General features: G+C 40.8%; 1 protein-coding gene across 1 annotated transcript in view; it reads right to left on the bottom strand.

Moving 5' to 3' along the window:
* Positions 1 to 16,902, bottom strand: part of LOC116050064 (gastrula zinc finger protein XlCGF57.1-like) — a 34,685-nt gene that overhangs the window by 7,724 nt on the left and 10,059 nt on the right. Inside the window, exons 3-4 of the mRNA XM_031300101.2 lie at positions 14,084 to 14,296; positions 12,922 to 13,628 (exon numbers count right to left, since the gene is read on the bottom strand). Coding sequence (XP_031155961.2) covers positions 12,922 to 13,628; positions 14,084 to 14,296 — 920 coding nt within the window. The remainder of the gene's footprint in view (positions 1 to 12,921; positions 13,629 to 14,083; positions 14,297 to 16,902) is intronic.

The following is a 16,902-nucleotide window of genomic DNA, read 5'->3' as shown; positions in this document are numbered from 1 at the left end:
ATCAACTATGATCCAACACCTGAGCCAAAGACATCCTGTTAATGTCAGCTGACCAAGCCCAGCCGACACCAAGCAACATATCGATGTTAGCTTAACGTACTAGCGCTAGCTAGAACGTGCAGTATTTTTAGCGGTTGTAGCCTAATGTCGTGAGTTGATATGACGTTAAGTTGTGGAAACTTTTAAGTAGTAAACTAATTTGTTAAACTGGAAGTGAGCAATTTAATAGGCCTACACCAAAGAACTCCTGAACACACACACACACACACACACACACACACACACACACACACACACACACACACACCTGTGGTAGTACTGGGCAGCTTCCAGTATGAATGTGGAACTGTGTGAATGTGACAGGTTGACGTTGCAAATGAGAAATTGTTCTCAATCGGCTTACCTGGATAAAGAAAGGTTAAATAAAAAAATAATGAAAACAGGCGATGAGGTGTGGTTGTTAGGATCAGTGGTGTGTGTGTGTGTGTGTGTGTGTGTGTGTGTGTGTGTGTGTGTGTGTTTGGCGGGTTTAGGGGTCATCTTAAAGAAAATGTTACATTTCAAAATTTCAGTCAGTCAGCAGTCAGTTTGTGTCTCTTTTTCCCATCATTTTGGACCGTTATTATCTCCATATCTGTGTCTAAAACGTTGGAAAAGCTAGAGCAGATCAGAAATAACACTCAAAAAGCTTAAAGACAAGACGTGACGGCCCTGAGCTTGTTGTCGTGCATGCGTACTGGGGGTCTGTCTTGTGAACTTGCAGGTTTGTGGCTGAGGCGATGTAATGAGAAGACTGGGAGCACCTGGCCAGTCCTCCCAGGCTATTTAACCCCGCCTGCAGATAATTCCTTTGTTAGCTACTGACAACATGCACCACACCCTGTTCACTGCATCCACACACACTCATACATCACTGATCCTAACAACCACACCTCATCGCCTGTTTGCATTATTTTTTTATTTAACCTTTATTTATCCAGGTAAGCCGATTGAGAACAATTTCTCATTTGCAACGTCAACCTGTCACATTCACACAGTTCCACATTCATACTGGAAGCTGCCCAGTACAACCACAGTCTGATCTGATTACATTCATACCTTCTGTTAGCTAACGCTGGGATTCAGAGCTAGCTGCTAGCCTGTAATAGTCTGTTTGAACTGTGTTTCACATTCTAATACCTATTGTTTCTATGCCGTGCACTGAATATTTCAGTTGTTTATTCTGTTTAAATGCTCGTTCTAATTCTCATGACTGTCATTTATATAGGTTACATGAATGCCTTTGTGTTTGCTGATCTTTAATTGATAGCTCATTGCATGCTATTTGTAGATGGCTATGTTTAGCTTAGGTTTGCCTTTGCTATTGGTCTGTAATGATCCTTTAAACAGTCTGGTATTGCTGTGCTTTGTTGTTACAGAACCCACACACACACAGAATACACCGTCTAAACCGCAGCCCTGGACTCTGCATCTCCTTTCTCCCACACTCTCACCTGGACATTGAAGTGGTGTCCTGACCAGACACCCTGAAGCCATTGTTGCCACACCTATTAAAACCATATTTACACATTCTCTCACACCTCTTACTTCTTTATTGTTAAGTTGACTGTGCGTCTCCCTATTTTGTTGTGCTGAATGTTTGAAACAAAGTTCCTCGGGGGCACCGACTTCACAGACACCGAATCTCAGTCCAAACTAAAGAGATACAACCAGAGACTGGGCTGCGTAAAGAACGTAGAGAACGTAAACAACGTAACGTAGAGGGAGGAGGGAAAAGAAAACCGCCACGAAATAACCGTCACCAAACCCACCAGACTCCATGTAAATAATCAGTACTTTTAGCGTGTATAGAGCCAGCATATTTCCACCAGACTCCATGTAAATATTCAGTACTTTTAGCGTGTATAGAGCCAGCATATTTCCACCAGACTCCATGTAAATAATCAGGACTTTTAGCGTGTATAGAGCCAGCATATTTCCACCAGACTCCATGTAAATAATCAGGACTTTTAGCGTGTATAGAGCCAGCATATTTCCACCAGACTCCATGTAAATAATCAGGACTTTTAGCGTGTATAGAGCCAGCATATTTCCACATGTAAATGGGTGAATTAAGGGTTAATTTCAACCAAACCAGAGTGGTGATTGTTGGAACAGTGGAAAGACGAACCAAGACGGCTTTTGGTAGTTTTATTGTGTTTCTGTCCACTTTGAATGCAGTATGTTTTACGATGATAAAAGTACTGATTATTTACATGGAGTCTGGTGGGTTTGGCGAAGGGCTGTTAAAGAGCAAAGATTACAATAGATCTTATGAGCAAATGCTTATTTACATCCGTCCTATCGTCATATGGTTGCTGAGAGAAGAGATGACAGGAAGGAGAGAAAGATCAACTGAAGGTTTAATGACCAAACCTGCTCTGTGTAGCCGAAGCTGAGGGTTGTAAACAGCGTCCAGTAGCTCCCGTTGTCGCTCGTTCTCCTCTTTTGAACGACAAAGTTCCTCCTCGTACTCTGCTATCGTTCTTTCAAACAGCCCAAATATCTCTTCAGCAGCCGCAGTTAGTCGCTGCTCCACCAACGCTCTCAGCATCTGGACTTTACACATTTTCACACCGCGACGCGGACGTTTTTCTCCGCACTAAACTTCTCCAAAAACACGGTTTGCTCCGTCACTCCGGACTAGCGCGGTGCTGCTAACCAGCTAGCAGGCTAAGCTAAGTTGAATAGCTTTGTTTGTAGCTGCCGGGAGTCCGAGTTCAAACATTCAGAGATGAATAGGGTGAATAGCACAGCGTCCGCCCGTTCAGACGGGTTTATCCGGACACACAGAGGCTCTGATGGACGTTCATTTTTTTTAGAACAAAGAGACTGGTTGACGAGCTAAAGGCTAAAAAGCGAGACGCCATTGCAGTCAGCCACAGTGAAGAAAGTCACTTCCGCTTTCTCTAGTCCTTCAAAATAAAACATCCAGAATGTTACACGTTGATGAGTTAATAAATAACAATATACTAATACTACTACTACTACTACTACTAATAATAATAATAATAATAATAGATAACAGATCATAAATTGACTTTTTTAGTCTTAGCATCTTGGGACGGATGTCTGACCCATTCTGAACACAAAGACTTATTCATAGAAAGAGTTTTGTGCTGCTTTTGTGTGTGTGTGTGTGTGTGTGTGTGTGTGTGTGTGTGTGTGTGTGTGTGTGTGTGTGTGTGTGTGTTGTAAGGGATTTATTGTAAAAAGTGGAAGGCCCAAAGACCAGAAAATCTGACTCCAATAATCTCTCTAAATTCTAACCCCCAGCGTATTCCTTAATGACCCAAAAGACCAGAAACCTCGAAGAATCACTGAGACGACAGAATAAAGTCAAGTACTTCTACTGAAACAGTATTTTAAGTATTTACAAACGCATGCAGGCCTACACGCGGGCTACACAACTGACACCTCCTCGTGCCTCCCAGTTCCACTCCTTTTTATTCTCTCTGGGTGTAGTCCTTCCTCAGTGTCCCCAGCAGGTGTGGGGGGTGCTTCATGCACCCCAGGATGGCAGAAGTCTGTTCATTCTCTGAATGGGGGTTGACAGAAACCCCTGTCTCCTCCTCATCGTGACCTTTTCTTAACCGCCTAAACACACATCTATCCTATCCTACTTGACTATTTCCTGCCATAAAACCTCTCACACGTAAACACACAATCATCATGGTAAACTTTAACTTAAACATCTTATATGGCATCACCCCCTCTTCTCTCCCACCAAAATATTGACAAAATAAAGTTGAAGAACACGCTATTATTTAATTTTATCAATGGGAAACATCCATGTGTACAGACAAGGCTAGCAGCAGCAGCGTCAGGCACGTTTCTGGTGTGCACAGACATGAAAACGCCACGCAGCTGACACGCAACAGAAACGCCACGCTCACGCCACGCTCACGCCACGCAGCCGGTGTGCAGGAGGCCTGACACAGACTCAGACAGCCAGGTCGCCTCTCTGATGAAACCGCAGCGGTGCATACTGGAGAGAAACTGAAACTAAAGTATCCATCTCATTACACTGGTGTTGATCAATATCAATACCAACGTTAGTATCCATATTATCCATATTTGGATCGATCCGCCCACCACTACCAGCGAGTCTGATACCACGTAGTTTAGCTCTGGAAAAATAATCTACTTTCTAGTAGTTCATTCATGTTTTTTATGACTAGATAAAGATGTTTCTCCAACTATTTACTAGACCACTTTCCCAATAAAAAGAAGCTCATGTACACTGTTCGAATTACGGGGGGTACTGGGGGGGTCCGACCCCCCTAGATGAGACTTGGACCGGTACTTTAGGGGCGGTACTGACATTTTTTTTTTTTTTTTTATGTATTTAAAAGCAGTATTACCATCACCAACAATTCAGGAAATAATCTAATGAAATACAACAAAAATATCAAAAAAAGTGCAGAAAAATCAACAAAAATATTGACAATAACATCGGAAATTTGTGAGAAAAAAAATGAAAAAAAAGTGACCAAAAAGTGACAAAAACATCGGGAAAAACAGTGACGAAAACGTCGCCAAAAAAAGTTTTTAATTTGAAATTTTGACCCAGAAAAAAAAAAAAAAAAAAAGTTGCATGGTTGATGAAGAGACAACACAAGTCGACACGTTTGTCATTTTTATCCAAGTAATTTTTGTCACTTTTCATTTTTTTTTCAACCAAATTGTCAAAGAAAAAATAAAGTAACGTGGATGGTTCCATACAACCATTACTCTTCACAAGTAAAATAAATTATCAGTTCACTTCTTTCATTGAATTTGGGTGTTTTATTTAAATTTATAGCGTTTGAAAAAAAAAATGAGAAAAGAACGTTGAAAAAAAGGGGTAAAAAATGTTGAAAAAACTTCAAAAACGATTGACAAAAATGTAAAAAAAAAAAAAAAAAAAGACAAAAAAATCTGAAAAAGTGACAAAAACGTCTGAAAAGACGATCTAAACGTTAAATTTTCAGAAAAACTAAAAGTTGCAGGTCGATAGAAGACAACACAAGGGTCAAATTTGATTGAAAGAAAACCAAATTTCTGATATAGAAACTTTTTGAAAATGGATCAGATTGGAGCCGAGGACGACAGGAGAGTTAACATTATATTACAAAGAACAGCCAGGTTAACCCTCCTGTTGTCCTCGGGTCAAATTTGACCCATTTACACAAACGTTCAATATCAGAACTATGACAAAAGAACTTTAAAAAAAAGTGACAAATGTTGGAAAAAGCTTCTTTTTTTTTTTTTTTTTAAGTTTTTTAACGCTGATAAAAGTGACCAGCAAAAACATCGCCAAAGGTGACAAAAACCTGTTTAAAAAGGTGACAAAAAAATGGGAAAAAATACATTGGAAAAAGCGTTGAGTGCGCATGCGCGAAAGCTGCATGCTGCCTGTTACCTGCTCCAGCTTTTTAGTTCGCTTTTTTAACTTTCATTCTCTTTTGTTCATATTTTATTTATTATAACTGTATATTTCCTTTTATTATATATGTTAAAAGTCTGGATAATATATGTTGTTTGTATACCTGGAATGGAAACAAAAATAATTTCCCCCTGGGATTATTAAAGTATTTCTGATTCTGATTCAGTTAAAAAATTGACAAAAATGCCAAAAAAATGAATAAAATCTACAAAATGTCGAGAAAAATGTAGAAAAAGAACAAAATGTTGAAAATTTCAACCCAGAAAAACACAATTTGTCAAAAAAATGACCCAAAAAATTGAATAAAATCAACAAAATGTCGAGAAAAATGTAGAAAAAGAACAACAAAATGTTGAAAATTTCAACCCAGAAAAACACAAAGTTGCACGGTCGATGGGAAGACAACACGAGGGTTAAATGACAAACAGCTGAGTCGCTCTTGTTTTTTATTATATATGTTAAAAGTCTGGATAATATATGTTGTTTGTATACCTGGAATGGTAACAAAAATAATTTCCCCCTGGGATTATTAAAGTATTTCTGATTCCGATTCTGATTCTGTTAAAAAATTGACAAAAATGCCAAAAAAATGACCCAAAAAATTGAATAAAATCAACAAAATGTCGAGAAAAATGTAGAAAAAGAACAACAAAATGTTGAAAATTTCAACCCAGAAAAACACAAAGTTGCACGGTCGATGGGAAGACAACACGAGGGTTAAATGACAAACAGCTGAGTCGCTCTTTGTCTCGGTTGCCTCCCAACGAAGAGAAATGCTGCTCATGCTGAGAGGAAATCATGCGTCTGTCTGAAACTGTCGATCCATCTTCAGCTTAGAGCCCAAATATTGATACAAATATTTGGTGATTTAAAAATCTGATATTCCGATATATATTTTTAAAAAACAATCCAGAAACGTGTAACAAAACATAAACAGATTTCCCTAACATTATTTATTTGTAGTTATTTATGAGTCCTGTGACGACCCCTCCCAATCTGCCTGCCTGTCACGTTCTGCTCCTTAGCCTGCAGGTGCTGGGAGTGGGTGGGGAGGTGGAGCTGGGAGGGTCGTCTGTACCTGGCCATCTGGGCCTGGCTTGCAGAAGGCATCAAAGACGGCCCTCCTGGGAGTCTCACTCTCTCAGCTGGTCCTACTGCATCCATCCACCATTTTGTTCTTTGTTTGGTTTGTTGCACCTTACAACACACATCACACCATTCATTCACTCATCCACACATGGCAAACACAACTGATGTATACTACATTTACACACCCCACTATTGTATTTATGTTGAGTTAATTTGTGTTATTAGTCTATTTAGTTAAATAAACTACTTTTTGACTAATTTATCTGTGTGTGACCTAGAGGCCCGGCCCGACACATTAACTGTAATTATGAGCCCGAACCCGATTTAAACCAGACACTTTTTTTAATACGTGGGCCGTTATAACTGACGTTCTCAACTACAATTCAGAGTTGTTTGAACTGCAGAAATCTGTTTAGAATAATACAACAAGGACGAAGCTGTAAACTGCTGTTTGTTTAGACTGGAACGGATCGCAAATGGATCTGAATGATGATGAACAACATATTGTTGTCACTGCCCACGACTTGTTTAAACTGCTTCCATACCTCCGACTTTCCTCCACACTTGCTCAAAGTTAATTCTCCTGTTTTTCTTTTTTTCTTTACATCTTCAAGCTCCCGGTGTGATGCGTGCGAGAGGAGGAGACTCCGCGCATGAAGTGCTGCATTTAGTAACTGCAGCCTAACTTTTGTACACGTTTGTTACTTTTATATAGCCTATATATATATTTATAATATTTCTGATTATGGCATAGCTTTCTCCCCACCCAAATAGGATAATAAGGTAATGGATTAAAAAAAATTGCTTGATCAAGGGTCCGGCCCGGCCCGAGGATGTGGCGGAAAATAACGACGCGAGCCAGACCGGACCTCGGGTCGGGCTCGGGCCGTTATTTTCCGGCCGAGAATCTAAACTCTAGTGTGACCTCCCTTTTGTTGCCGGCCTTGAGCCAGATGGTAACAGTCCTCACTAAAATAATATGGTATAATGCAGTTTAAAAATAAAACTTGTTTGTTTTATTGTCACAACAGAACATCAAAATATATTAAAGTTCTGATAAATAAAATGTATAAAAATACAAACTTAAGATATGAAACTTAAAGTCCTTTGAACAAAAATACAATAACAAAAAAAAATCAACGACAAAATAATCAAAGAGTTGCCAACAGGGAGGTCGTAGAGCGCCCTCTGGTGGACAAACTATGCACCGCCAGCACTCAGAAGATGGTTGAAGGGTGTTTTGTCCGTTTTTATTTTATTCTTTAAATATTCATTTATCGGCCATTATAAATGTCGATACCAATAGTTTGGAAAATGCCTGATATCGGCCCGCCGATATATCGGTCAGGCTCTACTTCAGTCAGTTGACAGCAACATAAACTTAGTTCCTCCGTATTTACCTTTGAGTTCAGGGTTTTAGAGCAATTCATCAAATTTGAACCCCCATTTCGATTTTGGCTCCTAACGACGACCAAAACAATTTGATCAAGAAAAGTGATTATTTTCCACATTACGTTTTGTCAAGTAAGCTCTTTATTTTGTCGTTTTCTGAATGAAAAACAGGACAAATATGATATTTCACATTTCAAGGTGTTTTCACACCGATTTGTTTTCTACTTCAATAAATGCAACATCTTTTCCAGAAGTTTGAGCAATCATGTTAAATAGCGTATTACTCCGTAATAGAGGAGCGCTACTTTAAATGTCCCGCTGATCATTTGGGATGTAAACTGAAAGCATTGTTCCAAAACGTCCGGATTCAGTGCTGAAGTCTGACAACACAGAAAAATATGAAATAATAAGGTTTAAATTTACGAGTTACGAGTTGATTTAATATTGAAATTAGAGCTGTCAGCATTAACGCGTTAATCGCGATGCGATTAAGGGCCGAGCATAACGCGTTAATTTTTATTATTTTTTTTTAAATCGCATTAATCGCATGTCGGCATTTATTCATTTATTTTACACTTCACTCAGCTTCGCGTCGTGCCTAACAGGCGACTATTTTGACCCTCTGCCGCACCGTTACTTATCATCAAGCTGCCACTTCCTCCTAACACATCCTGCTGCTGCAGCATGATGGAGAAACACAGCAGCAATAACTCTGAATGGCTCTTTTTATTTTCCAAAACTCCCAGACGGCTCGTAGACAAGTCTAAAGCCACATGCACATTGTGTAAAGCCGAATTAAAATATCACCGAAGCACGTCAAGCTTGAGCTACCACCTACGAGCTAATTAACGTGACTCTGGTTGATGCTACCCGCTAGCATGCTACCCACTCAGGAAAAGCAGTATTTTGGAGAGTGCTACTTGCCGACCTGTGGATGAAACCAAATCCCCAAAAATGACTACAGCTCTTGTGAAACGGGTGGCAACTAACTGCAGACCTGTCAGCATCGTAGAGGACTCAGGTCTTAAAGACGTACTACAGTTGGCATGTTCTGACCTGTCCCGTTGCCGTCGAGGGGGACAGTAGTTTTCACGCATACACAGCCTGTATGACACGGAGAATGCAGCCACACTGGAACAGCTGCAAATGCTGTCTCATTAACCGGTGATCACTGGACGTCAGTGAGTAATCAACATTATTTAGTGAAATGCAAAATAATAGAATTTTAATCATGTGATAAAATGTGATTAATCGCGATTAAAAAAAATTAATCGTTTGACAGCCCTAATTGAAACACACAACACATATCTGCTGTTGGTTTTGGGAGAGCCACGTGTATACTTCTAGTATTTTACCTAAAATATACCTATATATAATAATATTATCTGTTCACCTGTCTTATTATTGCTGACCACTGTTTCCAGGCCATTTCCAGGCTGTTTTTCTAATGCTGTTTAATGCCTTTTATCATGCCTTTTGGACACCATTTAGTTTATGGGATGTATTGGATGCAGAACTTTGTTTGTTTTCATGCAAACAAATATACAAAACACAGTTGGATCCGTGATCACTGTGTCAGCAAGTTAGTTCTTCCTCGACTCAGCCTCTCGGCGGCTAAAATTGAGTTTCAGATAGTTGCCTATACTGTTTTTGAATTTGAAATTAAAAACATGTTTCAACAAATCTGCTCCCAGACCAGCCGGTGTTGCTGGCGGACCGCTCGTTGAGGAATAATGAGCCAGGCTGTACAACAACCATAGCAATCATATCACATCCACACAGGGTTAGTAGCATACAGCTGTACAACAATAACAATATATACATTTAATTTATTTATTTATTCTTTCAGCACACTGGTATCTGATCGGTCGATACTTAAGTTCAGGTATCGGGATCGCGAAGGTAAGAAATGTTGTTGGAACGTCTCTGCCTATGTTAAATAGTTTTCTGTTTGAAGTAAAACATTTGACAGAAAATATCAGCACATGCATCGATACAATAACCAGAGAAATTATGTTACTAAGTATAATGGCTAATCCTAAAATCTTAAAGCCACTGAGGGGACTGCTATATGGACTTGAAACAAACAAGTCTATGGCTAGTTAACTAGCTGACGTGCTCTCTTCTACCTTACACCGCTCATGGCTTACTGTTGAAATCATAGACTCCAATAGTCATTGTTAGTTTTGATATGATGACATTTATTGATCACAATGTTCTTTGAATGTACGTGCAAGAATCCATGTGTCCATTAAGCTCCATCAACAAACATGTACACATCCACATGTGTGTTGTGGTGCGTAGCGATTTGATGCGGTCAAAAACTATTTGTGCTCCTCCGATTCACAGCACCCCCTGCTACCTGCTGAAAGGTTCCTACCTAAATAGACATCACTCAAAAGCACACTAGTGACACCAGTGGACAATTTGTGTCCTACACCCAAAACAAACAAAAAATGGCTCTTACACTAAAGGTGCTTACACACCAACCAGACGGCCGACCATCGGCAGAAAAGGCAGTCGGACTGATCAGTCGGGTCCCCGGGAGGCGACGCCGACTTGAGCGTATGCTCTGCGCGTGTGCAAAACGTAATACGTCTCCATAGCAGCAGGCGGCGCTGCTCTGTATTGTTTCCATTAACAGTCTGATTGTTTCCCAGAAAATGAAAACCGGCAGCTGATTGGACGAACGCGTCACGTGGGTCTGGTTTCTCCAGAAATTCACAGCCAGACTGTCATGGCGGCTCGTTCAGAATACGATCTCATATTGGACTAAAATAGTTCACCGAAACGTGTTTCTGAAAACATTTTAAGAGAGAAATAGGCCGTGCAGTTTCTGAATCGGTCTTCATTTCAGATCAACAAAGGTCAGTTTAAAAGATTTGTCAGATTTTGAGAGGCTCATCCACTCCCCATTTCCGGGTGAGTCCCGACTGCCCTGTCTCTGACTGAACATGTCAGGTCGGCCCAAATGCAGGCCGACGGCTCCTCCGATGGGCGACGGCACGGGACACGCCGAACAGACTCGAGTCATGGATCTCGCCAGACGGTCCGACGGCTGATAATCGGCTGTGTGTGTCAGCTCCCTAAGGTTATTGAACACTGAAGTGACTCACTGAATTAAACCGTACTGCTGCCAGTCTTTTTTCACACATTTATTATTATTATTTCTGGAGTTTAAATCTGAGGTTCTCTGGTCTCCTTCCAATCAGCACTGTCCTCAGTCTCAGGGTCAGAAGAGTCTCCAGTCTCAGAGCACCTCAATATTTTTTTCGCCGCAGTGATTCCCCATTTCATTTAATGCCGCTGGAAGATATTTAGCTTGTCTGCTGACATGAGAAAAGCTTCAGACACATAAGTTCACAGTTAGATGTAGATTTGTTAAATAACTCCAGGTTTATAGAAGAATATACACTTATTGAACACATAACACAATATAAATAATGTTGAACCAAATTTATGTAACAAAAAGGTCAGTGAAGCGTAGGGCTGGGTATCGTTCCATAATATTTGATACCGGTACCTTTACCAATACCATGACTTTGATACCGGGTTCCTGAACAATACCTTTTTTGATACCAATTTTGTAGAACAAAAAGAAATTGCAACGTTACACATTACGGCACAAATCTTATGACTTATTTTTCAGCTCCTACTACGTGAGTTCTCTCTTATTACCGTCTCTGCGTAACGTAGAGTTTTTCCTGTGTGCCTCTATGACATGTAACGTTAAACAGCCAATTACAAACATAAGATCTTGGTAGAAGCATGCTGATTGGCTCCTTGACGATGATGAGATTTTCTCCTTAGGTATTGGAGTTGGGTATTGACTGACGAGGCATCTTTCGATACTCGATACTAAGGACGCAATTCTGTCGGTGCCTAAAAAGTATTGAATTCGGTACCCAGCCCTAGTGAAGCGTGACAACGCGACGATATCATGCGGATGTTGAACTTGCTTCGTAGTCCAGGGTTGCATCTCATAGCCCTTAAATTGCCTCCTCGACTCATCCACTTGTCTCCCTTCCTCGCGTCTTAGTCCCTCCCACCGAGGAGCCACGGGAGAGACGCGAGGAAATCAAGGGAGATGAGACGTCCTTTCCTCTGAAGCGTCACATGAATACGTCGGCTGTTTGGGCGGAGTTAGCAACTCCTTCAGCTGCACGGATTCCAGGAAGGCTGCTCTCGTGTTTCCTCGCCTATAGCTCCTCGATGATCCCTCCTTGATGCTCGCTCCTCGGGGCAGAAATAAGAGCTTTGAGACGGCCTTCACTGAGGAGGGACGGAACAACTTCTGGTTCAGCCGAGGACCGAGGAGTCGAGGAGCTATCAGGTAAGGGTTATGAGATGCAGCCCGGGTCTCTGCTGGCTGGAGGCTCTGCCTCTCTGCTCTCCTCAGTTTGACTCTGATGAAGCTGTGACGACTGACGACCGACACATTTATGTCTTTTGATCTGTGAAGCCCAGGCAAATGTTTTATCACAAACGCTGCAGCTGTAATTTTTCTCCCCTGTGTGAACTGTAATGTGTTGTGTCAGTTGTGCCCTCTGGATAAAGCTTTTTCCGCACTCTGAGCAGCTGAAAGGTTTTTCTCCTGTGTGAGTCATCATGTGTCTCTTCAGGTGTCCATTTAAGGCGAAAGCTTTATCACACTCAGAGCAGCTAAAAGGCTTCTCTCCTGTGTGGATGCTCATGTGTTTCAACAAACGTCCTCTCCATACAAAAGATTTCTCACAAACTGAGCAGCTGAATGGTTTCTCCCCTGTGTGAGTCATCATGTGTTCTTGCAGATGTGCCTTACGGCCAAATCTTCTCCCACAATCAGAGCAGCTGAACGCTTTCTCTCCTGTATGAGTTATCGCGTGTCTCTTCAGATGTGCGTTGGTGCCAAATGATTTCCCACACTCAGAGCAACTGAATGTTTTCTTACATCTTGAATCATGTTTCAGAGAGTTTAAAGCTGACTGAGGTTCTCTGGTCTCCTTCCAATCAGCACTGTCATCAGTCTCAGGATCAGAAGAGTCTCCAGTCTGTCGACAAACACACTGATGGATTTTGAGCTGTTGAGGCCAGGTGAATTTTTCATCACAAAATCTGCAGGCGTATTTTTTCTCTCCTGTGTGGAGGGCCATGTGTCTCTTAAGATTCCCACTTTCACGGAAAGCTCTATAACAGAATGAGCAGCTGTAAGGTTTCTCCCCGGTGTGAATTCTCATGTGACTCTGAAAATGTCCTTTCCATGCAAAATGTCTCTTACAAACTGAGCAGCTGAATGGTTTCTCTCCTGTGTGGACTCGCATGTGTTTCTGTAAACTTCCATTCTCTGAAAAAGATTTTTTACAAACTGAGCAGCTGAAAGGTTTCTCTCCTGTGTGACATTTCATGTGTCTATTTAGGCGCGTCTTGCGGCCAAATCTTTTCCCACACTCAGAGCAGCTGAATGTTTTCTTACATCTTGAATTTTTTTCTTTGTCTGCACTGACCGGAACTTCCTCACGTTCCAGAGAGTTCAAACATGTCGGACGTTTTCTGCTCTCCTTCCAGAAATCGCTATCGACACTATCATCAGTCTCTGGTTGTAAAAGTGGATGAGGATGTGAGTTCCTGGCTGGTTCTGGTCCTCCACAGTCCTCTCCATCAGCTTCTCTTTTCATGTGTTCAGTTTGTCTCTGATGAAGCCCTGTTCAAGTGAGATAAAAGAAGAAGAAAAAAATATTTGTGGGTCAGCGGTAGCCAACTGTAACGTAATGCAACATAAAATGAAAGTTATAACAACTAGTTAGACATTTTCCGTGCTAGATCCTTCAGAAACTGTTCAGTCGTGTTTTCTACTCTTAAAATAAACCAGCTTCTCTTGAACTTTTATGCTCTTGACTTTTGCAGATTGTTTCCATTTTCCCCCTAAAAACCGGTTAACCCTGCTGTTGTCCTTGGGTCAAATTTGACCCTTTTTCAAAGTTTCGACATCAGAAATTTAATTTCAATGTTAGTGGTGAATCCGGTGGTAGTTAGATAAAGCGCAGAAAAAAAAGTGACAAAAATTTCAGAAATAATGTATAAAAAAAGAGTTCACTTTAAATTTTTACCCCGGAGGACAACACAAAGGTTAAATAACAGCGTCCACGTTGTTCCTACCTTCCTCTTCATCATCTTCACTCTTCACAGGGACAGGAGTGAATGGGAACTTGGTGATATCAGCCTCCTCCAGCCCTTGAAGCTGCTCTCCCTCCTGACTGCTCCACAGTTCCTCCTGTTCCTCTTTAATGTGTGGGGGGGGCTCTGGCTCCTGCTGGTCCACACTGGAGCTACACTCCTGCTGTTCTTCTTTAACAACAATCCGTTTTATGTCTGGAATACAAATTAACAATTGTTATTGTATATTTGGACATTTTACTTCCACAATGTCATGTTGCGTTTGTCTACTGTTAACTAAATATATTTGGGTATTTAGTAGTAGTTTGAACAAAACATGTTCCACCAAAACAAGTTCCTTCCCAAGACTATTTAGCAGAGCAACCGTCGCTGAGTCCAGAGCTTAGCGCTGCCCAAGATTTGATTGGTTTAAAGAAATGAAAACAACCCAGAGTGTTACTTTACTCCTAAAATATAATGCATCTGTGGTGTAGCCAGGCCTTACTCGTCTGGCAATGCAGGAGTATCTCGTACATAACCTGTAGCTCTTGAGAAGATTAGGTGTGCAGCATAAGTACCCAGGTAACCAGGTAGCATAAGTACCCAGGTAACCAATTAACCACTGTCGTAACCCAGGGCCATACCTGAAGTTACCTCATTAACCAAATCCTTGAAGGTTTTGCAAAGTGTTTTTAAAAGTCATGTAATTCCATGACTTTTAAAAACACTTTCCAAAACCTTCAAGGATTTTAGTAAGGCCATGACTTTTTCATAACTTTTCCAAAACATAGGATATTGCTAATTGTACCCAGGTAACAACTGAACCACTGTTGGAACCCTTAAAACCCAGGGTCACACCTGAAGTTACCTGACTTACCAAAACCTTCAATAATTTTACTAATTTCGTGACTTTTCCAAAAAACTTTCAAGAATTTTGGTAATTCCATGACATTTCTAAACTTTCCCAAATCTTTTAAGTAATTTCATGACTCGTTCATCATTTTTCCAAAACATTGAAGGATTTTACTAATTCCATGACTTTTTAAAAACCTTCAATTATTTTACTAATTTCGTGACATTTCCATAAATTTCAAGGATTTTAGTAATTCCATTACTTAAGGAGAATTCCGGTCGATTTCAACACGTAGCTCTGTTGTTTGTAAATTTGGAGTGCTGTCAGTAGCGAGAAAAACGAAAACAATCGGTGTTGCCTACACCATGTTATCCTCCTGCTAGCGTTAGCACCCAGGAGATTGAAACTAGGCAAGTTTTAAACGTGCTTTTAGCCTCAAAACATGTTCGAAATGTCATTACAAGTGCATACCTGTGTGAAGTGATTCCTTCCGAGTGAACACAGTGAATCTGACTGCAGTAGATGTGAATGAAATGCATAAATGTTGTGCTAATTCAGCTCCGGTGTTCAGACGGCAAGAAGAGTGCTTAGGGACCGTCTACAAACTACAACACCGAAAAGAGATACAAAAATATTTATTAATTTAATGATTAAATAAGGTAGTTTCTCCAAACTTACCTCAATTATAACTTGTCTCTTGCTAGTTGTACTACAGCACTTTTAAAAAATAAGCATATGCCTATTTTTGAAAATAATTTTGTATCTCTTTTCAGTGTTTTTTCAATGTTTCAGACGGTCCCTAAGCACAACATTTATCCATTTCTATAACATCTACTGCCGTTTTCATAACTCGTCCATACCTTGAAGCTGCTCTCCCTCCTCACTGCTCCACAGTTCCTCCTGTTCCTCTTTAATGTGTGGGGGGGGCTCTGGCTCCTGCTGGTCCACACTGGAGCTACACTCTTGCTGCTCTTCTTTAACAACAACAACAACAACAACCGGTTTTATGTCTGGAATACAAATTAACAATTATTATTGTATATTTGGACATTTTACTATTGCAATTCCATGTTGCTTTAGTTTGCCTTAAAGGACTGTTAACTAAATATCTCTGGGTTTTTAATAGTAGTTAGACAAAACATCACAAAACACGTTCCTTCCCGAGACTATTTAACAGAGCCACCGTCACTGCGTTCGGAGCTTAGCCCAAGACAATTGATTGGTTCAACAAGTGCAAACATCCCAGAGAATTTTTTTCTTCTCCTATTATAGAATGCATCTGTGGTGCAGCCAGACCTTTCTCATCTGGCAATGTGAGACTATCTCAAACATGTTCCGGAGCAGGTTGGGTGTGCAGTAGTGGTGTGATGTAGTGTTGATCCGTGGTACGTACGGATCAACACTCACGATTTGGAATGCATGTGAACCGCAGATTAATTTGGAAAGTTTAACCATAATAATTGTGTAAAATAAATTATTGCTGTCGCTGTTACTTAACGTAGGCTGATAAATCTCAATGTATCAGCCTGTATAGGCAATGTAATTTTCTGTTCACGTTAGGGGTGGAACGGTACACAGAAGTCACGGTTCAGTTCATACCTCGGTTGAGACGACGGTTCGGTACAATGGAGGGAAAAAAAATGCAGAAGGCAATTGTTTTTATTGTGCATGTCTCAGGATGTAAACAGTAAACAATAAGTACCCCACATCATCTCCAGACTCCATCTGGAACTTGTAAACAAAATAAGACAATCAGCTAGTAGTGTGATATGGGAGACAAGCGCTGCTCTCATATGTGAATGCACAGAGCAGGGGTGTTAAAAGAGCAGCTTCTTACACAGAGCAGTTGACGAGTTTTGGTGTTAGCTTCACACGCTAACGGCGAAGCTAACAGCTAACGGCGGCGCTAACAGCTAATAGCGGAGCTAAGAGCTAACAGCTAATACCGGAGCAAACGGGCCTGGAGGCC

The sequence above is a fragment of the Sander lucioperca genome, chromosome 16 (genome assembly GCF_008315115.2).
Source record: "Sander lucioperca isolate FBNREF2018 chromosome 16, SLUC_FBN_1.2, whole genome shotgun sequence".
Classification (NCBI taxonomy): Eukaryota; Metazoa; Chordata; class Actinopteri; order Perciformes; family Percidae; genus Sander; species Sander lucioperca.
The sequence above is the reverse complement of the archived record's forward strand: the minus strand, read 5'-3'. Positions and strand labels throughout refer to the sequence as shown.